The 27,649-nt window shown below is 36.4% G+C and overlaps 1 protein-coding gene across 1 annotated transcript in view; it reads right to left on the bottom strand.

Moving 5' to 3' along the window:
* COL19A1 (collagen, type XIX, alpha 1) overlaps positions 1 to 27,649 on the bottom strand; it is a 506,470-nt gene that overhangs the window by 55,406 nt on the left and 423,415 nt on the right. The window contains exons 35-44 of the mRNA XM_006835782.1: positions 22,372 to 22,473; positions 22,238 to 22,291; positions 21,933 to 21,986; positions 13,403 to 13,456; positions 11,816 to 11,869; positions 7,536 to 7,580; positions 5,604 to 5,654; positions 5,475 to 5,519; positions 5,033 to 5,059; positions 1,808 to 1,861 (exon numbers count right to left, since the gene is read on the bottom strand). Coding sequence (XP_006835845.1) covers positions 1,808 to 1,861; positions 5,033 to 5,059; positions 5,475 to 5,519; positions 5,604 to 5,654; positions 7,536 to 7,580; positions 11,816 to 11,869; positions 13,403 to 13,456; positions 21,933 to 21,986; positions 22,238 to 22,291; positions 22,372 to 22,473 — 540 coding nt within the window. The remainder of the gene's footprint in view (positions 1 to 1,807; positions 1,862 to 5,032; positions 5,060 to 5,474; positions 5,520 to 5,603; positions 5,655 to 7,535; positions 7,581 to 11,815; positions 11,870 to 13,402; positions 13,457 to 21,932; positions 21,987 to 22,237; positions 22,292 to 22,371; positions 22,474 to 27,649) is intronic.

Raw genomic sequence — 27,649 nt, 5'->3', positions numbered from 1 at the left:
CACCAATTCTCCTTGACTAGTCTTACTTCAGTTCATGCCCAGGAACCTCAAGGAGTCCTTAGGGCTGCACCCTTACCTCACTTATGTGGTCAATGAATTCTTCCTCCCTCTCCTGGAAGACTTTCTTCTTAAACCCCAATCTCTTTTCTCTACTTCAGTCTCAGATGATGACCTTGCATCTTTTGTCTCTGAGAACATTTAAGCAATCAGAAAAGAACTTCTATAGATCCCTACCAAGACACCTTCTCACATATTGGCATCTGCATCCCTGTGCTTTGTATTCATAACTATTAGGAAAACTGAACTGTCCACACTCTTCTCTGAAGCCAAACTCTTCATGTATGCACTAGATTCTTTTAACTTTTACCTATTTAAGGACAATGCTTCGGGAATTCTCTCCAGTCATGCATATCATCATTCCAGTCTTTTAAGTTACCTTTTTAACTTTCTTCCTGAATGATGTTCTTCATTCACAACTCTTCTGGTTTTTGGTCATTACTGTCTAATGCATCAAATCTGTTATTGAGATGGTCTCTGAATTCTAATGGGATATACTTAAAATCATATTTTGGCTTTCAAGTTCTTGTTTTAATTATGTTCAGCTTCAGTGTAAACTTGCATCTGAGTAATTGATGGTATGTTTCATTCTTCCCCTGACCTTGTTTTGGCTGATGATGTTAAACTTCTCCATCATTTATTTCCAGAGATGTAGTCAGTTCGATTCCTTTGTATCCCATGTGGTGAGGTCCAGTTATATAGCTGAATTTATGTTGTTGAAAAAAAGTATTTGCAAGGAATAAGTCACTGGTCTTACAAAATTCCATCATTGACCTACAGTATCATTTCTATCACCAAGGCCATATTTTCCAACGCCATGTCCTTACTCTTTGTTTCCAATTTGTTTATTCCAATCATCAGTAATGATCACTGCATCTTGATTGCATGTTTGATCAATTTCAGACTGAAGAGTAGTTGGTAGAATTCTCAATTTCATCATCATTGGCTTCAGTGATTGCTGAATAAACTTGAATAATTGTAGTATTAACTGGTCTTCTTGAGGACTTTTATACTTGTTCTTTTCTCTTCAAAAGAAGCCTCGATGGCATAATGGTTGAGTGCTTGGCTGCTAAATCAAAGGTGGTTGGTTCAAACCCACCAGTCACTTGTGGGGAGAAAGTTGTGGCAGTCTGCTTCTGAAAAGATTTACACCCTTGAAAGCCCTACTTTGTTATATAGGTTCCCTATGACTTAAAATCGACTTAACAATAGATTTAATTTAGTTTTTAGTTTTCTCTTCAGGAAATATTTTTCATTCAGATTTGAGGAAGTTTGGCTAACTCCCTTCATCTCCTTCAAGTTTTTGTTCAGCTCATACCTTCTCAGACCACTCCACTAAGGATCTCTGGTAGCGTAGTGGTTATGAGTTGGGCTGCTAACCTCAAGTGCATTAGTTTGAAGCTACCAGCCATTCTGCAGGATAAAGATGAAACTTTCTGCTCCTGTAAAGATTTACAGTCTCAGAAACCTATACAGGGTCACTAGAAGTAAGAACCGATTCCATGGCACACCACCACCACCCGTGTTCCTACTCCTAATAGTGATTCCATTAATATTTTTATTTATTGTTTATTCCTAGTTGCTGTCTCCCCTCTTTGAATATTAGTTCCATAAGGGCACAGCATTTTGTCTGTTTCATTCACTTATATATCCGAAGCTCCTGAAAGAGTTCTGGCTCCACAGTAGGTGTTCACTAAACATCTGTCAAATGTTGAATGAATAACTCTATTCCCACCCTATGTGTGCTTACCTTTATACCTGGAAACCCTTCTAGTCCTGGTAACCCCATTGGACCAGGTTCTCCCTGTTAAAGATGAACACAGGAATTACAGGGGCAATGATTTGTCACAAATCTGTTTGTGTGTATGCCAAAAATTAACACCCAAATTGTAATTTGCAATTTTACAATAAATAGTATGCTGTATTTTTTAATAACGTATGCTTGCATTTGGTGTTTGAAAATAGTTTGTGAAAAAAAGCTGTTCGCCAGAGAAGTATGAATTTCTTTTCCAATTAATTGTTTCTGTTCTGATTAGCTATCTAATTAGAATGAATCCCTCTCCTCCTCGATTATCCTAATTTTATTAAGAATGAGAATGAAAAGCTTGGCTCTAAACAAGTTTGCCAACTTGTGGAATACTTGGGGCTGCTAGATTACCAGGGAATGAGACCAAATTCTTTAAGACTTTAAAGATGGGGCTCTCAAAGTAGTTATATCACTTTCACATATTCTTTGCTGCAGGATATGAATTGTGAATATTTGAGAAGATGACCCAAGGATAATTCAATGATTCTAAAAGTGAAAGCCAAACTGATAAGGTACTGAGAGACAGGAAATAGATAAGCATTTTCTATTTTCTTTCTTCTTTTTAATCTTTTGTGTATTTTAATATATGACCCCAGGCTAGCCAAGCCTTTAGGTTCTTAAGGCATGCATTATGAAAAGTTATGGTGGAGCTGATAACTTGGAACAAATAAACATTAGGACTTCTAAATCAAGAGAGATAAAGTTGGCACTTTCTTGTTCATCAGTTAGTTAATCCACCTATTTTCTTAGTATACTGGATGCTTTTATACATGATTATATAGAAAAGGGAGTTCTGGCGTGATGCTGTCGGCTAATGCAAAGTCTGACTGCAAAGTCATTTGAACTGCAAGGTTCAAGCTCACTATAGATTGTAATTGACTCAATGGCACTTAACAACAACAACATATAGAAAAGAGAGCTTCCAAAATTCATCCTCTGTGAGTATATCTTTGTATACGTAATTTCAATCTGTTTAAAAAAATATTACCAAGGTTCTAACTTCTACTATTATTTATGATATTATCTTTATTATGGAATGTTAAATGAAGTATATAACTGATTCATTCTATGCTTTAGGAATCTTTTAAAATATCTCTTAATATGTAACCTGCCAATCATAAAGCTATGTAAAAGAGGCCCTGGGTTACTGACAAAGGTAATAAGCTTTTGACTCTTTTTGTTTATAATTTTCAATAGTCCCTAAGTAAGAGAAGGTACTTAATCAATAAATATTTGTATGAAAGTATCTAATAATTAAATATTTAACTGAAAGTCACTTATAAATGGAATACTAAAGAAACAAATTGAAGTATTTCAGAAGATAATAAACTCAATTAATTGTCATTTTGCTTTATAAAGGTTTATTGACATAGTGGTACAAATCCATCATCTTGGGATCTGAAGGATCATTGGAAAATAAATATATTCCTACCCATCTCAAAAACGACTTTTCAGTTCTCTACTCTGTGACCTACATGTTGCCATTCCTAGCTCATTTCTATGGTACGCAGTATTATTTCTCCATCTGTGCAACTTGTGGGAGATGAGTCCAGAGCCTACCTGACAAAGAACTTCAGAAAGCATTTTCAAATTTTATTTAGGGTAACCTTGAAGGTTTTTACAGTATTTAATTTTGTGATTCCATATTTCTGGTTTTGTGTTTCATGAATGAATTTACTCCTCTAAAAGCAGGAAATAGTTATTTCTAAATGCAATTAGTTTAGATTCTCCATCCTTTATTGCTTATAGCTAAGCAATTTGAAATGTAAACACTTCAAATTCTACAGAAATTTGTCTACATTTTTGCTTCCATCTACCTTCCAATTCACACAAGTTAGAATTTTTTCTTTATTATTATAATACTTAGAAAGTAAAACAAATATATTCTCACTTTAATCTGCAGCTGCTAATGTAGGAACTTGAAAAAATGCTCCAGAAAAAGCAATGAGAAGTGTACCTCAATGGTTCAGAAGGGGTGTTTTGTGTCTTATGAGCTGGAAGTATAGGATGGAAAGACCAGGAGGAAAATTTTGTAGTTGACAAGATGAAAGAAAATTAAAATTATAGTGAAGGGTACAGTTGCTGACAGCATGAAAAGGAAAAGTTAACAACAGATAAAGGAAACTTCTAAATAATATATTTGGGGTTTGGAATATGGTACTACTAGTTACAAGAAGGCTTTCAGGGGAATAAAAATTGGCTTTAATAATATATTTTGCCCAACAACAAAAATAGGTTCTTTGCTGCAAGTCCTTATATATTTCATATATAGATGTGAAAACACTGCATTTTATGGCTTATTCTTTCACAGCTGAAAATTTATTCATGCAGTTTTACCACACTGTGCTATAATAAAAGGGCTTCAACTTTTTCACATGACAGTGAAGAAATGAGTTGAAAGTTTATTTCAGTGTCAGGTATTCCAAGTTTATACCCAGAGGTCAAAAAGATACGCAAATAGAATAGGAAAGGATGAAACATGTTTGATAAGGACATGACAGGAAAGAATGCCAAGGAATAAAGGGAGTCTAATTGAATTTGGCAGAACTTTTACAGTGAAGCTCCATGGTTGAGAAGGATGCTGAGAACAATTATCATCCTTTCAGTGGTTGGAGGACAAGATCTCCTTACATGCTGAGTGTTAACCTCTTGATACATTACTCCACATAAGTGAGTTTATGACAGCATACCACATCTCTTACAGACTAATTGCCCAAGACACCCAGAGCAAATAGACAGTCTCTTTCCTTTTTTTTTTTTTTTTAAATTGGGAAGAGGGCAGGCATGTCACAGAATTTCTTCCTAGTTTTCTCTTCCACATTCTACTTAAAACTGAATCAATCATAGAAAGAGTGCTATTAGAAGAAAGTGTCTCACTTATCAAGAGTTTTACATGTATCTTCCTTCATAATAAAAGGATTTCTAAAGCACAATGATGGAAAAAGACGAATCTTAAGGACAGTGACAAAAAAAAAAAAAATCAGCCTTCAGGAAGAGCAGACTGATGCATCTTAAAAATAAAGAACACACTGATGGCATCTCTTTGGAATCCTGACCCTGTTGACTCCAATATGTTAATTGATGAGCACCATCTTTACCTGATGTTCTTCTTTCAAACTTTAACAAAGATCTGTTTTCTAAATGACACAAGCATGGGAACATACATACCACGGGGCCAGGATCGCCTTTTGGGCCCTGTAAGAAAACCACAGAATGTCATTATTTAAAATAATGACTGAAGCAAAATCATAAAATATCAAGTCAACTCATTTTGTTTTAACTCACATAAAAATATTTGTGAGTTTTAAGGTTTTGCTACAGTTTTGGATTTGAAGAAAAGGTAAACACAATTTGATGGGACCCCTATCAAAGCAGTTGTTCGGGACACTATTCCGTTCTTAATGTTTATAATAACAAACTGGCACCACTATGAAAAACACTATTTATCATTGTTTTGGGTTGTGTACATTTTTATTATGGTGGTTTTCTTTTCTTCTGCTATAAAATTTTTGGTTATATTTGGGGCATGTGTTTTCCAGTAAACTTAGAAGTTTTTGGTTTTCACTGTGACTGTTGTTAAGTGTGTTTGGTGTTGAACAACTGTACTCACAGGAGGACCAGGTGGCCCTGGATAACTGGGAACATTCACACCTCCCTTCAAGGAAAAAGAAAGAGAAGAGAAGAATTTATAGTAATCCACAACTGGAAAAGGATTTTAAATGATTACAAAAGCAAATACCTGGATTTTATATAAACTGCTCATTCCATTTCCTTCATTGAATGGTACACCCTTAGAAAAGAAATGAGATATCATATTATTCTGTATAGTTCAGGAGTTGGCATATCTACCTTTTGTCTTTTTACCAAATTGTATCATTTCTATCCTACTTTTGAAAGTGAATTTAATACTATAAGTGAAATAATACAATGTTTCCATTTTTAGCTTTTCAAAAGAAAAACTGTGGTGAAAACCTGCAAAGTGATCTACACCTGCAGCACAGAGACATTTTCAGTAGGGGTTTGATTAATGTTCAGGTTTGACAGATGAGACACTAATGCATTCAGAGGAAAATATTATTTGCTCATTAAAATTCAGTTTCTGAATTGCCAATTTATGCTAACTGTTTACAACCTGCTGACCTGCAGGCTATATTGTAGTAGTGCTGATGAATATGTGAATAGGGAACAATTTGGCTACTGGGAAGTAATTTTTTTCCCCCACAGTCTTTCCATACCAAATAGAAAATTAAGGTCAGTTGGGAACATAATGTCACTCACAACCTGTGTGAATGTTTCTATAAAAACATATGTTCTAGAATAATGGGAACAAAGACCTAAGAAAAAAGTCCCAGAGCAACCAATACCTGGAATAGATTCTAGATTCTTTAAAACAACAACATACATTTTAGCATGCAGGTAAAATATGCATATGGAAATTTTAGTTTTAAAAAAATTTAAATTGCATTTTTCTTTTTTGTGTTTCCCACATTTCAGTTACAAAATCTTGAATTTCACTGTTTTTCTTATATTTTGGGATACTGAGGTATGCTGAGTAAACACATTTTGTACACATCTTCAAAACATTAGTGATGGAAGGAAAAATGTTTCATGTTAAGTCCTGGAGAGACGAAGGATACCGTGTCTGAGATTTTCACAGAAAGTTTCCCAGAGAAGACAACATTTAATGTATGTCTTGAAGGATAAATAAATTTGGATCATTTACCAAATTATTAAGTCAATTATGAAAGCACATATAAATATAGCTATATAAAATAAATGTAGCAGGCCATGAGCTCCTGCTATATTTACAGTTCTGTCTACTGGGTAGGGGGGTACATGTTAAGATTTGAGCCCCAAATGCATTCTTCCTTGCTTCCTTGTCAAACCAAGCTGAGGAATGAGTTTAGAAAAGTACAGAGTGCAGATCTCTTTGATTATGTGTGCAAAGTGTGCGTCTACACTCATACTAAGAACAATCACTGTTATCTTCAGGAAGTCACAGTTAATTTTGCCTCTTCCCGGCTTAAACTTTTCCTATGAGGTTGGGCAGAAAAGACCATTAGGCCTGGACCTAAACTCCGCTGCGATTTGAGCATGGTCCCACACGAGGGCAGACTTGCTCCAAAGAGAGACAGCTCTCCTCTTCATCGCCTCCCTGACAAAGTGCGCATCTGTTTCAATCATGAGCATAAAAACATCAATGACTCTTGTATATTTTGTTCACTAGGTGCTATATAAATAGAATTTCCTTCCATATCAGACATCACTGATGGGAATGAACACACATAGCATAATACCAAATATTCTACCAATTCTCCCTGCCTGAAGGGATCTCTTTTTACAGACTCTCTTTTCTATGAATGAGGCTCATTGAGGTTCAATGGCTTTCCCTGAGTCCCTCAGGCAAGAAGTGAGACTTATGCACACACTGGGGTCTCCTGAGTCTTCATAAAGGGAGGTCCACCATATGCAAGTCTGTGCACTGCTCGCTGGGACTTAGCCAAATGGTAGAAAAGAATCTACCCAAGCCTATACAGGCTATTGTTTATATTTGTATAAAAACTTGCTTACCATTTTCATCTTTGAGAACATCTAAGTATAGGCTAACCTCCGGGTTATAAAAATCTTAAATAAACACATGAATTTAGAATTTAAACTTGAAACAACTCACAGGCGGGCCTGGTGGTCCAGGCTTCCCAGGGGGTCCTTCACTGCCCTGCAAAGGATATAGACCAAAGTAAACTGCTTAGACATTTCTACTCCAGGCTTATGAGCCAGATTGTGCTTGCTCAGACAGCCATCCTCTGTAATCAATACAATCTGTCATTTCATCCCAGCCTTGCAAAGTCTTATTTAGCTTGGCTCACTCCTTTATCTGGGGAAATAGGTTCTAGACCATTGGAAAATGAAATACGTCTTCCAGGCCCATCTAGACACTTGCTGTGTGAGCCTTAGGGGTAAAGCTTATTCTTAGATGGCACCAAAAAACCTAGATCTTGTCCTAAACAAGTGGTAATTGGGAGAACCTACCACACCTGGTTGTCAGATTCAAAATGGCCAATACCAGTCCGTTTCAACTCATTAGTGCCTAAGATGTAGTTGTTTATGCGTTTCATTTCATTTTTGACAATTTCCAATTTTCCTAGATTCATCCTTCGCACATTCCATCTTTTGATTATTAATGGATGTTTACAGCTGTTTCTCTTCATTTTGAATTGTGCCCCACCAGCAAATGAAGGTGTGCAACAGGGTTCTATTCTTTCACCATACTTATTCAACCTGTATGCTAAGCAAATAATCTGAGAAGCTGGGTTATATGCACAAAAACATGGCATCAGGATTGGAGGAAGGCTCATTAACAACCTGCCATGTGCAGATAATACAACCTTGCTTGCTGAAAGTGAAGAGGACTTAAAATATTTACTGATGAAGATCAAAGAGCACATGCTTCAGTATGGATTGCATCTCAATGTAAAGAAAACAAAAATCCTCACTACTGGACCAATAAACAACATTCTTATCAATGGAAAACAGATTGAAGTTGTTAAGGACTTCATTCTTCTTGGATCAACCATCAACACTCATGGAAGCAGCAGTCAAGAAATCAAACAATGTATTGTATTAGGCAAATTTGCTGCACAAATCTTTTTTGAAGTGTTGAAGAGCAAAGATGTCAGCTCGAGGACTAAGATATGCCTGACCCAAGCCATGGTATTTTCAATAACCTCATATGGATGCAAAAGTTGGATAGAGAATAAGAAAGATCATAGAAGAATTGATGCATTTGAGTTATGGTGTGTGAGAAGAATATTGAAAGTGCCATGGGCTGCCAAAAGAACAAACAGATCTGTGTTGGAAGAAGTGCAACCGAAGCCCTCCATGGAGGCCAGGATGGCCAAACTTAGTCTCTCACACTTCGGACATATTGTCAGGAGGGATCAGTCACTGGAGAAGGATATCATGTTTGGTAAGGTAGAAGGTCAGAGAAAAAGAGGAAGACCCCTAGAGAGATGGATTGGCAAAGAGGCAGCAGCATCAATGGGCTCAGGTGTGGCAACAATTGTGAGGTTGGCTCAGGACGGGGCAGCATTTTGTTCTGTTGTGCATAGGGTAGCTAAGAGTTAGTACTGACTCGATGGCACCTAACAACAACAACAAACAACAACCATACCTGGGGGTATTGAGCAGAATTCTTGTTGTGGCTCTTTTGGTCAGCTCTCACTTTAGTCTTACCTCTGCCACCTTCATTTTTTGGGAATCAGCAAGGCCACCCTTATAATTTTACTCAAACAGAAAAATCATAACCTGTGTTGTGTCTGCAGGCAGAGAAACTTCTTCTATTTCCCAAGCTAATATAAGACTTTATAACCAAGCCAGGCATGTCCTGCTGAACAGAAATGACTATGGTACAATATTGTTTAAGGGAAATGCTCTTTGCCATTTCAACAGCTTACACACTGTGCTTATGGAAAAAAGGAGACTAAAAGTGGAATTTGTGAAAAATGGATTCACGTTGAATCTTGAATAATGAAATTTTTTAAATTTTATAAAACATAGATGCTTGTTGGCTCCACAATCAGTAGAGTTATTGCAGCCCCTTTGAAACCTATATCTGTGCTTATCTTTTGACTAATGTAGTGCTGGAGTTGGTTCTGACGTATAGTGACCCTGCCCTGGGCTTCCAATGCTATCAATCTTTACAAGAGCAGAAAGCCTCATCTTTCTCCTGCAGAACCACTGGTAGTTTCAAACTGCTGACTGTGAGATTAGCAGTCCGATTCCTAACTACTATGCTATAATACCCTCATAAAATCTTTTTAGTCTCTCAATGGCAGGAGCAATTACATGAAGTAGTTAATCAAAAAAAAAAAAAAGAAAACATATAGAACAAAATTCATACTCACAATACTCAAGAATTTTGAGGAATTTTAGCTCATTTCCATCAATTTGATTAAGAATTTCACCCCTAAGCCCCCTACTTTTTAATAATTAAAGAGAACATCAAGACTTGTTTTGTTTGGATGTTATTAAAAAAATAAGCCGTCAAGTTTTTCTTGCTATGTATCTGCCTAAGAACATGTGATGATGAACAAGTATATTTTCAAATGTTTTGATGGTGGTATGTCTCTAAGACATGTTGTATTCTGGTGCCTGCTGGCAGTGTCCTTCCCAGAATGATGTCATAGTACTCACGAGCCAACGAACAAGGAAAAATATGTGACTACTGAAAAGACTTTTATTTTCTCTCTCTGGAACAATTAAAACTCATACTTTGATCCCCGTTTGTGCACCAAAGCTCATCTCAGTGTGGAATTTCCATTAACTTCAAAGGAAAATCTATGACTGAATTATTTCACAGAGAACAGAGTAATAAGTCTGGTGGGGTGGAGAAGCTCCTCAAGACATTACCAGAAAAAGATGTGCTGAGACTTTCTAGAATTAGCACATTGTTTCCTTCCAAGTTTGTTAGGAACCCTTTGCTCCTTGATAAGCCCTGTTTTGTTCAGGGAGCTTGCATTGGAGGGGAAGCTGCTTGATTGCCTCTTGTGGAGTTTTGATTCCTATTTCCCTAATATGAGTAGCTACACTTAGTTCATTCACCCACTGGTTCTGCCAGGACTCACACTAGATGGCTGATTTGGATTCAAAAGAAGATAACCATGAGCAGCTCTGTGGCCCTACTGTCTGAGACTCCCCTATTGCTGTCCCCACTGCTGACCATGGCAACCCATATGACCAATAACTAACTGGACTCCCCGGGAAACAAGGTGCCCTGGTTCCTCAGTGAATTTATCTTATGACCTTGCTATGGATTGAATTGTGTTCCCTGAAATGATACGAAATCCTAACTCCCAATCCCTGGGAAAGTCACCTTGTTGGGAAATAGGATCTTTGAAGATTTTTGTCAGTTAATGTGAGAGGTCATACTGAACTAGGGTGGATCCTAACTAATAAGACAGGTGTCCTTATGAAAAAGGAAGAGACACAGAGAGAGAAAGATGCTAAGGAATGCCACGTGATGATGGCAGCAAAGATTGGAGTTACGCTGCCACAAACCAAGGAACATATGAAACTGGTTCAAGCTAGAAGAAACAAGGATGGATCCTTTGCTTTCTGCTTCAGAGAGAGCATGGCTCTGCCAACATCCTGAATTTGGACTGCTAGTCTCCAGAACAGTGAGAAAATAGATTTCTGTTGTTTTAGGCCATATAGTTGGTGGCATTTTGTATAGCAGCCATAGGAAATGAAAACTACCTGCTTGGGACAGAAATTAGCTATTGTCTCACCAAACCGTTCTTTTACTGTGACCTAGTCCATATAGGCATAATGCTGTTTGGATCCTTGATACCTGTGGCTGGAAGCACCTGATAATCACTTATTTGTACCTCTTCCAGACCCTTCCAACCACCCCCTCCTACCACATTGCCTCAGGCCCCTGAATTCAACTTGGACTTTTGTTCTATCTACTTATTGTTTTCCCTAAGGATATGTCTCCTGTATTCAGACCAACTTTTAAATCTATGTCCTTCCAAGCCTACTATAAGAAGAATAAGCCCCTCACATTATAGCTGGAATCCCTAGGTAGTGTGAACAGTTAATGTGCTCCACTGCTAACCAAAAGATTGGACGTTTGAGTTCAACCAGAGGCACCTGGAACGAAAACACTTGGAAAAAGAAAATGCACTGGAATGAGGCATTTGGAAGAAAGGCCTGCTAATCTACTTCTGAAAAGTCAGCTATTGAAAACCCTTAGGAGCACAGTTCTGCTCTGACACACTTGGGGTCACTATGAGTTGGAGTCAACGTGACGCCAACTGTTTTTGTTTTAGTTTTGACACCATATCTATTTTTAAGACTTTGCTTGATTTTACGCAGCTCTCTGTAAACAGTCTTACCCTGCCTCTACCTCAAGCCCCACTTTGGATGACACACGAGACTTTTCCTCTGTACCTTGTCACCCTTTGCTCCCATAGGACCAGGATGTCCAGTTCTTCCCAATAAGCCCTATAAGACACAAAATGAAGTCTGTTACAAAAACAACAACTAAATGGCAAAAGAATATTGGAAGTTGTTTGTAAAAACTTAAACATTTTGAAGGTCATTTGATCCTAATTAAATCAGTCCTAAAAGCTTGTATTTCTTCAGGCTGATACAGCAGCTGTATCCTGCTGATAAGCCCTCAGAAGGGTAAAATTTGTATTTGTGGTCGCTTTTTCACCTTGGTCAACCACATGTAATGACCTTAATTGGAACCTTTTGATACATTTAAGAATTTAGCCTTGCTGTTTAAATGGCAATTTACATAACATTATGCCTTCCTAAATGAGCTATAATTTTGGTAGTGATCAACATTTTAAACACTTCAAGACACGGCAGAATTAACAATGTGCATACTGAGTTATGTGAGCTGCATTTTACCAGTGGAGAATAAAATTTAATTTTGATTCTTCTTTGGGAATAGAGTTAGCTATGCTTCTCATGCTTCCTTTCACAAATTCCCCCCTTAAGTTTCAATTGTAGTGGACTATTTTAAACCAGGTTTGTTTTATATAATTTTGGTGATAGTATAAATGGTAAGATTTACTAATGGCAAATCCATGAGACATAAGGTAGAGGAGGATCACATTTCTACTTGTGTGGTAATGACTACATCTATCTTCATGGTGTTATTGTTGCTGTTAAGTGCCGTCGAGTGGGTTCCAACCCATAGTGACCCTATGTATAGAGTTTCTGAGGAGTGGCTGGTGGGTTTGAACTGCGGACCTTGTGGTCGGCAGTCCAGTGTTTATCCTACCACACCACACCAGGAGTCCATAGGAACCTTAAAAGGGAGCAGTTGGAGAAGTTGAGACTTCAGTAGTGCTGCTAATTTAGCAAAGAAAATATGTTTGCAATACTGGTGACAAACTGAAACTAAAATAAAGTTAAAATTTAACTGGCTGAACTGTATTTAGCTGGCAATTCTAGACTTGCTTAAACTTGAATGAGAGGTTGGATTTGGCAGATGAAAAGGAAGAAACTCTGGTCTAGAGTCTCTAAACAGAATAACCAAAGATAAAACATGAGTGATGTCACATTTGAGGGGCAGTGAGACAAATGCCCTTACTAGAGTGTTATTTTAATTCAGAAATAGAAATAATAAATTGAATCTGATAATTCTTGACACATTTTTTTCCCCCTCTTGAAAGTGAATTCTCAACTCATAATGCTTAAGAATGTAAGGGTGTAATAATCTGAATAATTCTTCCAAAGGTTAATACCAAAGAATTATAATAAAAAATTAGAATACTCTTTTGCATACAACTTCAATTTCAAATAGACTAGTTTAATCACAGACTACTCTCTGGTAAGGAGTCTTCAGAACTCTGAGCAGCCTTCAGTAACACTAAATGAAAGTCAGCTGTTGGAGGAGGCCTTTCTTGGCCATAGAATCTCTATACAGGCAATGAGAACATAAAACAATGAAGCATATTAACTCTCCATCCAGCATCCCAACAGATATGAGTTGTAAGTGGAACACTTTCAGTAAATACTTACAGGGGGTCCAGTAGGTCCGAGAGCACCTGGAATGCCTGGAATTCCTTGAAGACCCTAGAAGAGATAGTTCCTAACCATAAAATCCATTATATTACATCACACAGTTGGGAACAAGGCATTTTAGCTAATCAAATATTTTAACTATTGAAAATTAAACATCTGATCAAGAAATATAATATATGCTATAGGCAAACAATCATTTTCAAAAATGAAAATAGTGAGCTAAAGTGCCATGATACAGATTCTGTAACAAAAATAATTTAATGTTTTTGATGATTCATAAAACATTTCTGATCTTACTGAACTACCTCATCAGCAACAGACTGAGAATCCTATTCTGACAAAGCATGGAAATAGAAATTTCTGATTTGCAAAATACTACCAAGGAAATATTGTTGCTGTTAAGTGCCGTCGAGTCGATTGCGACCCATAGCGACCCTGTACAGGGTTTCCGAGGCTGTAAATCTTTATGAGAGGAGAACGCCTCATCTTTCTCCCTCAGAACAGCTGGTAGTTTTGAACTGCTGGCCTTAAGGTTCACAGCCCAATTCATAACCACTACGCTACCAGAGCTCCTTTATAGGATTATGCTAAAGCTATGGTCTTCATTCAACTAGTGGGAAAATGCCATGTGTTTTATGAAATAATATGCAGTAACTTGTTATTTATAAGAAGACATTTGGCTCACTGGTGAATTTGTGAATTTACATTTGCAACCTTTTAAAATTTATATTTTGGGTTAAGAGTAAGGAGTAATGGTTGGGACTATGACCAGATCTAGAGATTTATTCAGTGTTAGGGGTTAGGGTGAGGGTTAGTGTTGGGGTAGAGGTGGGCTAGGGTTAGGAGTAAGGCTTGGCCTAGTTTCAGAGCCACTGTTAGGTTTATTTATTTATTTATTTATTTATTTATTTATTTATTTATTTATTTATTTATTTATTTTCTTGAACTCTACTTGACTTCCTCTTCATTTGGAAATTCTGTAACTACACTATTCCCTTTTTACTTTATGTTGTTGTTGTGTATTGTTATTTCTGGGTCCCTGGTCCCTATTTTCAGTGCTCTGGTAGCATAGTGGTTACAAATTGGGCTGCTAACCTCAAGGTCAGCAATTCAAAACTACCGGGCATTCTGCAGAAGAAAGATGAGGCTTTCTGATCCCATAAAGATTTATAGCTTTGGAAACCCTGTGTGGGTCACTATGAGTCGGAACCGACTCCATGGTACTTAACAACAACAACAATATTTTCAATGCTGTAGGTTTGGATTGTTAACTACAAGCTCATCAGTTCAAACCCACCAGCCACTACTCAGAAATCCTATACAGGGTTGCTATGAGTTGGAGCTGATTTTATGGCACTTAACAACAAGAACAACAACAACAACAACAGCAATAGGTTTGTATTACTTTGAATACTTCTATATCTCGGTTGAGCTCTGGGTGATATTTCATGTAAATTAATCTCAGGTTGTTGTCTTCTATTGGTGGTTGTGTGTCCAATGAACTTCCTTTGTTTTTTCATGTAAGGTTGATCTGGTTTTTACAAATTCTTTTAATTTCTGTTTATCTGGAAATGTCCTAATTTCACCATCATATTTAATGGACAATTTTTCTGGGTATATGATTCTTGGTTGGCAGTTTGTTTTTTTCTTCTCAATTTTATATATGTCATTTCATTGTCTTCTTACCTACAGTTTCTGCTGAGAAATCAGAGCTTAGTCTTAGTTATCCTTTATGGCTAACTTTTCATTTTTCATGAGCTACTTTGGTTTTGAAAATTTTGATTATAATATGTCTTAGTGATTTTCTTTTGGGGTCTACCCTGTTTGCAGGGTAATTTAGCCTCCTATTGATTCACTTGCCCTTTTTATGTATTATCTATTTCTGATGTATTAACATGGATAGTAGTATTAACTTTCTAATTGCTGTTTTTGTAAGGTTTCCAATTTTTCATTTATTTTGTCATTTTGTTCTTGTAGCTTTTACCTGAATTTTTCTAAACACTTGTCTGTGTTTTCCTTGATTTCATCTGTAATTTCTTGATCATTCTTTCAATCCATTGAAAGTACCTCTAAATATCATTCTTTTAAATTACTTATCAATTAGTTCTGATACCATTTCTGGTATTATATTTTCTGAATCTGTATTTTGGTCACTTGTTTGTGGCAGCCTGTCTTGTTTCTTCGAGTAAATTGAAATTGTCATCTTTGAGACACTGTGGTCTCTTGATATCTACATTTAATTGATGAGTGTATGCTGGTGTGTCTCTTGGTGGATGTGATAGAGACTTGAAGTGTGGATGCAGTTCTCTGTTCACTGTTTGTATGGCATAGTTCAGGGTGGTTTCAAGCACCTCAAGAGGCAGGAGTGGTATGCCTGGCACCTGACCCCAGGAAGGGGTGCCACAGGCCACTGGACTGGCACAGGAATGAGGAACAAGAAAGAATTGCATTCCCCTTTCTGCCAACCTCCCGTGTTTCTAAGCTGCTATATCGACAGCCCCCAACAAACAATTATTTTTATTCTTTTTGGCTATTCCTGTTCAGCTTCCTCTTCCAGTCATCACTCAATCCACCTCTCTGCCCTGTCCTTTCAAGCTCAGGGAGCTAGCATCTTCATCCATATCTGTATCATGTGGTCACTCCTTTCATTGTTGCCGAGGATCTGCTTAGCATGCCTACCTCCTCCACCATTTTGCCCCAGAAGTTAATTTGGAATGGTTTAATAGCTTAACATAAAGATGAATTAATTTTCTGCTCCTCCTTCCCTCCTTAGATTTGCAATATATTTATTTTACTGGATAGGGTTTAAAATGTCAGTACATTTATATATCAAGGAAGAATCGTCAAGATGAACTCGTAACTTATGATATTAATTTTAATCTTTGACAAGTGTGCCAGCAATAGAATATATGTTAAATTACAGGAAATCATAATATAAAACATTGTTCAACTATTAAAATCATGTTCTCAAAAATTATTGGATAGCATGGAAAAAATAAAAATGACAAAATGTTACACAGAATTGGGTTCAGATTCTTGAAAAGTTATAAATGCACATTATGAAAGATGAGAATGATAAAGACAGGCTTGTAATAATATATCTGGGAACTTTAGTCCCATATATATTTCAGAATTTCATATTTTTGAAATAAAGGTAATACAGTGTACCCACTGAATATAATTGAATACTTTCATCAATATTGTCTGAAGCAGTAGACTCTAAAACACACACAGCTATTTCCGTAGCAAAACATGATAGTCTCATGTAGTGGAATAAATAGGTAAGCCCCTTATTATTATTGTTTAGTGCTGTCGAGTCAATTCCAACCCATAGCGACCCTGTATAGGGTTTCCAAGGAGCAACTGGTGAGCTTGAACCACTGACTTTGCAGTTCAAACGGCTTTGCAGTCTGGCACATTAACCCACAGTGCCAGCTCCTCATTAGCACAGTTCAAATTTTGCTTCCAAATGAATTTGCTGCAAACTTAGTGAAAATTTTCAGGGGTTCCAGAGGTTTTTGGGTTTTGGTATTGTGGATGAGAGATCCTCATATTACTATTAACAGCAGTCCTCTCTTAGTGGTGGGAATATAAATTAACTTTTATCTTTTTAGCACTTTTGTGAATTACACAAACTTCCTATAATAAATTTAGACCAAGTCTATAACCAAAACAAGGATTAAAAAAATGCTACTTCATTGTTTCTAATAATCATGTGACACATCAAGTTTTTAACTGAATAGTTTCAACTCTTTCAGGGTTTAATTTTCTCCACTGAATTAAATAGTCTTTTTTTTCCTATTGCCATAAAAAATGCATTTACTTTCTATTGCTATGAAATATGCATTTTTATACACACCAAAAATAATTGATGAACTGACCATGCTGAGATCCCTGCAAGTTTATTCATGAGATTGCTATCATATCATGGACTAAATCAAGGTTCTTTGCATCAATGGGATTAGGACCAAGTTCTGGATGGCTTTTCTGTCCAATGCCTAATAGGATCATATGTTACTTCAATTTATTCATGAGAAATTATATGAAGAAATGCTCCTTAAACTTGATGGAATTCCCATTTATTAAGAATCTTGGGCAAAGTCTGTATCTGAGGGTAAGTAATACTACAAAATCATAGAAGCATTTATTAAACCCAAATACCCAAACCTGAAGCTATTGTTTCTTAACATATCCTCCATGTAGGTTTATACACTTCTGAAAGTGGGTTTTCTATCTCTCTGAACTTTCTCTGGATAATTCTGTGCTCTTCTGTTGACACCCCATTCAAATGGCAGTTTGGAATTCTCAAGGGACTCATATTGTATTCCTTTTAAATGTATTTTGAGTTTAGGGAACAAAACAATAAGTCTGAAGAGGCACAGTCAGGGCTATAGGATGGATGGGGAAAGATTTTCCAATGAAAATTTTATACAACAGTCCTTGATACCCTCAAAAAACAAGTAGGTACATTGTCATGATGGAAAAAAAAATTCCTCTGTGCAGTTTTTCTAACATTTTCTTTATTGATGCAGTTTTCAATTTTTAAAAAACTTCTTCCTAGTTACCCACCCCATGATAATTCTATGGCCTTTAAGAAAATCTATCAAGATGACTCCTTTAGAGGCCCAAAAAGCAGTCTCCATGACCTTCTTTCTGAGCTGACTTTTCTGCCTTGAATAAACTGGCCCAGCAAACCCCTTGGAAGCCACTGTTTTGATTGGAAAGCACCCTAAATGAGACTAAGACGAGAACTTATGTACAGCCATACACTGGCCTCAGAGACATGTTTAACCATGTTTTGTTTTGAATAAATCCAAGCATTTATGATCTGGAGCCCCAGAGACAATACTCTTGGACTTACCCTCTTTTGTAGTGTTAAATAATATGGACATATGTTCTTTCTTTAAGATTATGTTATTCTCATGGGCAATGATCTGTGTGTGTGTGTGTGTGTGTGTGTGTGTGTGTGTGTGTGTGCACCTGCATCCCTGGCATGTGAGGCAAAGGGACTGTAAATATGAGTATGTCAAGGCAAAGGGACCATATACATAAGTATGTTATACTGGCTCTTTTTATTCCTCCACCATTAACTTGTTTATGAGTTTATAAATGCAAAGGAAACAAATTTCCTTTGGGAATGGTCCTGCTAAATGACAGAAGATTATAAATGCTACATCACAAATTGCTTTATCTCAAAATATTCACATTTCCATAAAATTCTATCTCTATGTACATGTATAAGATATACATATGTATTTCTTTTTTGCTGCTTTTATTCTGAACACTGAGTCAGTGTAGAGATGCTGAGTGAGTCTTTAGGTTATCTAATTTATAAGCTTGGGATTCATTAACCTTTGATGACCACATTAAACTTTGAAATAAACCTCAGTCCATAAATAAAAAAAAAATCATTCTCAGCAGTCTTTCTCTGAACAAGCTGAAATTCTGTAGTGAGGGTAAAAGTTACTGTGGATGCATAAAGGGCAAGAAGATAATTTTAGGAGACAAGTTGGTCATTGAAGAAGACAAATACATATTAAAGAGTAGAACAGTTAATTTAGCATATAGAGCCAAACTAAAGTACAAATTAAAATTTATTGCACAGATAATCAAGGGATCTTTAGAGCCAAGGTCTTTTCCTGCTTTGATATTCTGATTCTGCAAGTCCTAGCTCCTTGACTACCAAGAATATTTCTTTTTGTTGCTATAATTTATAGCTGACAATATTTCATGTTCTATTTATCAATTGGGAGCTCTGGTAGCATAGACGTTACAAATTGGGCTGCAAACAACAAGGTCAGCAGTTTGAAACTACGAGCTGTTCCGTGGGAGAAAATTAGGCTTTCTGCTCCCATAAAGATTTACAGCCTTGGAAACGCGTACAGGGTCGCTATGAGTCAGAACCAACTCCACGGTACATAAACAACCAATTTATCAATTATTGTCCTGAAAGATTATGAATAAAACCTGAATCTCAAGTGAGAATTCATCTCTATGAGTCCTACAAGTTGCTACCATGAATTTTGCCATGACACCTAAAAAAAAAAAAAAAAGTAGACCATGCAGTTTGAGGATGTCAGTTTCTTGAGCATAAAACAAGCAATTCCTCTCTCTACGAAAATCAGGAAAGTTCCCAAGAAGATTAAATTGAAGACATAATAACTAGAAGTCTACAAAGAGATAAGACTGTCTCTCTGCATCTTTTTCACTAAAAGTTGGATAAATATTTGAGATTTTGTAGCACTAGTTAAATAGTTTATTTGGCCAGTGGAAATGTATACATATTCTTGTTTAAAATTTTATTCAATTAAACAAATCAGTAAATTATACCTTCAGGTAGTGTCTGAATATAAATTGTTGTGGTTAAATGCAGTAGAGTTGGTTCCGGCTCATAGCGACTCTTTGTGGGAGTAGAAAGCTGCATCTCTCTTACATGGAGTACCTGATGGAGTCAAACCACTGACCTTGTGGTTAACAGTTCGAGTGCTTATCCTACAGATAAGCACTCCCTGAATATAAGTAAAGTTGATAATTCACCACTTCCCATTTGTCTACAAGAGAGAAAAGCTGCACAACCCCACTCCTTCCAAAATGCCAACTGAGTCAATATTACTTCTGGTTTATTCATATTATTCATGTGATGTGAACAAACGTATCACATGTTATATACTTGCTAGTATTCCTCATGTAACAAGAGTATTATGCAAAATTTTGCATACACACTTTTGAAGAATCTCTAAATTGTATTTTGAAAAGAACATGCTATAATAGGGGAGGAATATTAACAATTGATTTTCAGTTTACCAGGAGAGCAAACTACCCTGTAGAATCAATAAAAATTAGCTTCTAATGAATTTAACTTGGAATCCCTTATAAAACACCTGAATTCCAATTCTTTCCTGGCCTTTTTGTTATTGCTTACTCAATTGTCTCTAAGGTTTTCCTCTTGAATCTAGGCAATTAAGAACTGTTTGTGTATTAAAATCAGTTATTGCTGCTCAGGAGGGTGAAAGATGAGGTTTTCTGTTCCCACAAAGATTTACAGCCTCAGAAACTGTGTAAAGGGTTGCTATGAGTCTGCACCGACTTCACAGTATTTAAGAACAACAATTGTGCTTCTATTTAAGTGAAACCTTGTGCAGAGTGTGAGGAAACAAATGTTCAATTACTTTAAATTATTTTGAAAATAAAATGCCTTGGATGGTTTATTTATGGATAAAAATAAATATAATTCATTGTTCTTCAATTTTTAACTTGGAAAAAGAACAAGCCAAATTTCCAACTTTTCCAAAATAGAATCAATATTAATTAAAAACAGTAATACATGATGATAATATGTAATGTGAAATGTAGCTCCAATGGGGAAAAAATGTTGTTAGGCTGTTGAGTTGTTCCAACACATAGCGACTCTGCATACTGTTTTTGAAGAGTGCCGGGTGAGTTTGAACAGCTGACATTGTGGTTCAAACCAAGCTTGCAGTCCAGTGCATTATTCTGCACCACCATACTAAGACTTCTTAGAAAAAAACAGATATACTTTACACCAGTATGCTTTTCTAACATCAAGGTTAATATATGCCAGATGGCATACTTACTTTCATTAAGAATTATTAGTATCAAAACTGTTTAAACTATCAACAATTCATCATTCTAATTGGTTTTTCTAAGAGTTAATGTGAATTATGCAGGAAAAGAATTACATCCTGATCGTTACCATAGCTAAGAGTCAGAAAAATGTGTCATTATTTCAAAAAGTGCATTTGACTTTGAATCCTGGTCCAAAGTGTCGGTGGTTGATCCAAACTAGTCTAATCAGTTTCTTTTTATAGTTTTGTTGTTGTTGTTGTTCTTTCAGGGTTTTGAAAGTATACAAGAGACAGAAAAACCAAGGTTGGTTGTTAGAGTTGAATCATGTTACAGCAGAGTCTAAGGAAAGTTGTGCTGAGTTAGGGAGCAGCTCTTATCTTTATCCTGATATTTAAACGTTTCCTTCCATTTCATTAGCTACTTTGGGAATCTTTTCAGTAATTTCTCCCTTTCTCCTCCCTCTTAATTTAATCTTGAAAGAGACCTGCGGTTATTATCTGCTATATGTAATCAGTAAAACCTAAACTGATTGTATGTTAACTTGGTACCTTAATTTTGTTATAAATATCAACATATCATTATTATTTAGAACCAGATAGAATTTGCAAAGACCTACCTAACCCAAGTCATTATTTTTATTTGTTCTAACATTAAACAGGGGAGCATGGAGGCTCCCTGTGATAATCGCTGGACTGCAAACCACAAGATTCGTGGTTGGAGCCCATCAACCACTCTGCTGGAGAAAGATGAAGCTTTCTTTCCCACAATAATTTAAAGCCTCAGAAACCCTAGACAGGGTCACTAAGAGTTGGAACCGACTCAAAGGCATGCAACAGCAACAACAACATTAAACAAGGGCTAAAAATTGATGTCCTTCCTCTGTTGAGTCAAGTAAAGAGAGTTAATAGTAGGGTTATATTATCCGAGAAGAATCTTTTACCTCATCACCTTTGTCTCCAGGTATTCCAGGGTAGCCCCGCTCTCCTTTGCTTCCCTAAAAAGACAATACATTTAGCAAGCACACTCAACCAGTTTTGTCACCGTTTGGAATAATGAAAAATCTCTTCTCAAACAGTTGGGGCATAGTCAGTGTCAGGGAATAGATAAATGGTAGCATTTGTAAATGGCTTTTATACTACTTTCCCAAAATTTTTCTAAAAAGTATGTTTAAAAAAAATGAGTATCTTTTTTTTTTTAACAATGAATTGATTGTCACAGGAGGTGAACTGAGGAGAGATTCCTTACCTTTGGTCCCTCTCTGCCTGGAATTCCTGGAGGACCCCGTGGCCCTGTATCACCCTGGAGGACAGGCAGAAGCAAAACTGAGAAACTGCAAGATGTAACTTACAGTTCTATAAACATTTAATGAAACTTCTTACCTTCTGGACTGTAAAATCATACTTCCCAGGCTCACCAGCACCTCCTTCTTCTTTGTTGCTTTTCAGTCCAGGAATACTGGATTGACAATTGCCACAGAAGTTCTAATGAGAATAAACATATGGTTACTGAGAGGATTCATAAAACAGTCTGTAAGAGTAAAGTTTGATCATACTTGAGGTTTTATTGAACCTTTGTCAGTGATAAGCAATATGGCAATTAATAGATCATTCTACTTTCTAAAAACAATTTACCTAATTGAATTTGCTATTATTAATTTTTAATGGGAAAAAAACTATATGCAAATCAAGGTAAATGGTATTTGCTTAGGGTATTAATGAGCTGCTATTTTAAAAAGTGACTATGATAATATTTAGATTAAGAATCCCAAATACAAAGAAATAGAAGTTGAGGATTCAGAATGAGTTTCAATTGCTTAGTAAGCATACAGGATAGATAATAAAGTTAGGGATAATCAGCAAGATTACGGAACTCATGTAACCAATTGCAGAAACCATATGAAAGACAGAGAAAGAAAGGAAAGGAGATAAAGAAGAAAGAGAAAAAGGAAGACATGAAAGGAATGAACTGTAAAGAAAAGATTTCTCTTTGGAAGTGAAAAATTAGTTGAAGGACTCTAAATACAGTTTGCTAACATTCTGTTTGTCAGTGGAAGCACTCATGTGAGAAATAACTACTTGAGTGACTTGGACTTGACTTGTGTCAAATCCAAATGCTGATAGAAAATCTAAGTAGAATTACCTTTCCATTGCCTTCTCTGTAACCTTTAGCTGATCTGGGAGAGCCTGAATTTAAGTGTCTGAGCTCACCAGATAAACAGAAGTCTTATCATATAGCTAAAGGAAAAGCATCTGAGAAAAGCCCTAAAAGGGGTATCTTTTTTAAAAATTGTTAGAATTAAAAAAAAACAAAAAAAACCTGGAAAGGAATATAATAAGGGGAAGATCATTTAGTTTTAACAAACAACAGAAGATAGGATGAATATAAGCCTTACTTTCTTCTTTATCACCAAAGAGAAATATATCAAAAAATGAAATGCAGTTAATGAGGAAGGAACAACTCAGAAAGAGAGAGTGAGAATGGATTTATAACTTGAAGAATGCAATGAATGTACTTACATTTCAAATACAGGAACTGTTGACTTAGTGTATGATTTGCTGGTATATTCTCAAATGCAACAATAAAATAAATAAAATTTTGGCAAAAATATGAAATGCAGAATAGGTATACTCCAATAGGGAACAGAGCTTGCCGTTAATGAACTTAGCGAAAAAAAAAAAAAAAGTCCATGGCTATGCAAATCCAATACTTTTGACTCAATGAATATTAGTATGAGTCTAATTTCCAAAAATGTGTTTCTATTTTGCACAATATTGAAAAGGTTCTGAGGCCAATTGCCTAAAAACTGATGGTGGTGGTGGCTGGGAGGTGGGGAAGTTCAAACATTTCTCTTAATGGTGGACTTTCTCAGAGCTTGAATATATTAAAGGAGGCTAGAATTTCTCAAACTAATATTACCACCTGCATCCTTTTACTTGGATCCATAATCAGTGCCCATGAAAACAGCAATTAAGAAATCAAATGCCATACTGCATTGGGAAAATCTCCTGTAAAAGACCTCCATAAAGTGCTAAAGAGTGAAGACGTCACTTTGAGGACTAAGGTAGCTTAGCCCAAGCCATGGTGTTTTCAATCACCTCAAACACAACTGGAAGCTTGACAATAAATAAGGAAGACCAGAGAAGAATTGATGCATTTGAATGTTGGTGTTGGTAAAGAATACCACGGACTGACAGAAAAACAAACAAACAAACAAACAAGAAATTAGTGCAGCCAGAATGCACCTGAGAAACAAGGATGGCAAGACTTCCTTTTATGTACTTTGGATATGTCATTAGAAGGAACAAATTCCTGGAGAAGGACATCATGCTTGGTAAAGTAGAGGATCAGAGGAAAAGAGGAACATCCTTAATGAGATGGACTGACACAGTGGTTGCAATAATAGGCTCAAATATAGCAATTGTGAGGATGGTGCAGGACCAGGCAGTGTTTTATTCTACTGTACATATGGTTGCTATGAGTTGGAACTGACCCTAAGGCACATAACAACAACAACATTATGTTAAAGAAGGAGCCTTGGTGGTTCATTGGTTAAGCACTTGGATGCTAAACAAAAAGTCTATAATTCCAAACCTGCCATCTGCTCCATGGGAGAAAGATGTTGCAGTAAAGATTTTAGTCTTGAAAACTCAGTGGGAGCAATTCCTACTAAATCCTAGAGAATCACTATGTCTTGGAATTGATTTAATGTTCATGGGTAATGTATTGAAGAGGGAATATATAAAAGATAGTGGTATTTTCCACGAACATGGAAATCCCTTCATATTATTCAAATTTACATACCAATCACTAATGCCAAAGGTGAAGAAATTTAATTTAATAATTACAAATTTAATTTCTTCATCTTTCCCATTAATCTGAAAATAAATTCCAGACTGCACAAGATCTTTACCAACTTCTACCGTCTGAAACTGATCAAACATGCAATCAAGATGCAGTGATAATTACTGGTGATTGGAATGTAAAAGTTGGAAACAAAGAAGTATCTGCAGTTGAAAAATAAAGCCTTGGTGATGGAAACTACATTGGAAATCTTGTGAAAGGCCAATGATTTATTTATTGCAAACACCTTATTTCAATAACATAAATGGTGACTATAAATGTGTACCTCACCAGATAGAATACATAGGAACCTATATTACTACATCTGTTGAAAGAATAATGGAGAAGTTTAATATTAGTAAGAACAAAACCATGGGTTAGCTTCAAGCTAAAGCTGAAGAAAAGCAATTCCACAAGATCCAAAATACAACCTGGAGTACAATAAAATCTGAATTTAGAGATCTTCTCAAGAATAGATTTGTTCAGCCTATAACTGATAGGAATATCTAAAAGGTGTTCTAGATCTTGCCCAGTGAAATAGGCCTCTTGTGGAGCCTTTGCAGCATATAGGACCTTAGGTGGAATCCTAAGCCCCATCCAGAATCTTCTGAGGTGGGGCATTCCCACTAGAAAAGACAAGCAGACCAGTCTGGAACAGCTAGAGCAACAGAGATACTTCTTTAAAGAAAGATCACCAGGAAAAAACCAAAACAAAAATGGCAGTATGATTGGCTACTACAAGAACAAGCAAATTGTTCTCCGGAAAGCCATCAAGGCAAGCAATCAAGTCCCTTCAGGACAAACCCCTCTCTAAGATGGAAACTCAAAGGGATCACATGAGCAGACATGTAAGTTTGCCAGTGACCACAATGTGAGTGGAAGAGAGGGAAAGGCAGCAATGAAGAAATGGGTTGAGTTCAATCACGGTCCATTGACTCCTGTTGACCTGGAGATGACAGAGAGAAGAGGAAAGGCTGGTTGGTCCAAAGTGTGATGAGACCTGGGGACTACTGAGCCCATGGGCAAGGACATAGCCACTGAGGCCTAGAGTTGAGAGTGATGCTTCCAGTTGATATGAAGTGAGGGGAGATGCACAAGAATGCCCAAACTTGCAGATAGTACTCATTTGACCTAGCTTCGATGACTCGATAATCGGAAATTTACTAGAGGAAGATAAACATTTTTTTGATAAATGAAATGAGTGTAAATTTCTACAATTTGATGTAATTGACCTATATTTATGGATGTAGTAGCTCAGAATACCAACTGAGAGGGAAAGAGCCTTCACATCAAGTATCAATCCTATCCCTCTGTATACAGGGTAGATAGGGATGGGCAACTTAGACATTGGCTACCTAAAATGAGGGGGTAGTAAAGGCACAAAGTGATTGGCTTACAATTTTTCAAGAAGGAGTTTAAAAGTGTGCAGGGGAAGATAGAGTCCCCATTGAATAGTTTTCATCTTGTCTACATGGCTCTGGTGAAAAGAGATGGGGATAAGATTCTTAAGATTCAATAGTGAATAACTGTCATCATGACTAATTGCGACTGTCACAATTATAAAGGTAGAAGCTTTGTAACAAAAATGGGAGAGTAGTTAATCTTACATTTCAGAAACAGAGGACCTTTAGGACCAACAAGGGAGAAGAGCACAAGTGGAATGCGGGACCCTATCCAGAGAAGCAGCGACACCAGAGATGGAGGCAGATATGAGGACATGGAGAGAGGGAACAGCTGAGGACTCTAGACTCATAGAAAGAGAGAGACTGAGTGCTGGTGGCCAGGAGGCAGGCTTGCAGAATGTGCCATTTGATGGTTTAAATTATAGATTTGTGAATGTTTTTGTGTACTACTCCCCAACCTCCCCCCCCCACAAAAAAAGAAAAAAAAAAGAAAAGTAGAGGGAATAGAAGCAAATACTGTTGAATGATGATGCTCAGAGGAGATTGTAGTCATTGCAATGAAACGATGGCATAAAGCTGATGTTCTCCCATGTAAACTATCATTCAGATCACAATAAATAAATAAAAGAACAGATTTGAAACATTGAACACTAATGACCAAAGGCCAGATGAGATGTGGGATGACTTCAAAAAACATCATACATGAAAAAGCCAAAAGGTAATTAAAAAGATAGAAAAAATGAAAACTGCAAAAGAAACTCTAAAGTTTGCTTTTGAACGGAGACTAGCTAAAGCACAAGAAACAAACAATGAAGTAAAACAGCTGACATAAGATTTCAAAGGGTGACTTGAATAGACAAATAAGTATTATAATCAGATGTACCACGAGTTACAGTATTGAAGGTCTTTATGGACAAAAATATTAAATGCTACAGGAAGCCTCAAAAGAAGATGTAAAGGAATATACAGAGTTACTGTACCAAAGAGAATTATTTTGATAGTCAATCATTTTATTACCCTCTGATCAAGAAACTATGAAATTTAAAGAAGTTCAAACTATACTAAAGGTGATGGTGAAAACAAAGCTCTAGGAATTGATGGAATACCAATTGAATTGTTTCAAGATATGGATGCAGACGTGGAGGTGAACACTTGCCTGTGCCAAGAAATTTGGAAGACAGAGATCCATATTTGTAGCCATTCCAAAGAAAGGTGATCCAACATAATGAAGAAATTATCAAATAATTACATAAATATTATACACAAGTAAAATTCCACAAAAGATATTTAAAAATGGTTGTAGCAGTACATTGATAGGGAACTGTCAGAAATTCAAGCCACATTCAGAATTATATGTGTAAGACGGATATCAGTATTGATAATACATGGATCTTGGCTAATAGCAAAGCATACC

This window comes from Chrysochloris asiatica, unplaced genomic scaffold (genome assembly GCF_000296735.1).
Source record: "Chrysochloris asiatica unplaced genomic scaffold, ChrAsi1.0 scaffold00019, whole genome shotgun sequence".
Lineage (NCBI taxonomy): Eukaryota > Metazoa > Chordata > Mammalia > Afrosoricida > Chrysochloridae > Chrysochloris > Chrysochloris asiatica.
The sequence above is the reverse complement of the archived record's forward strand: the minus strand, read 5'-3'. Positions and strand labels throughout refer to the sequence as shown.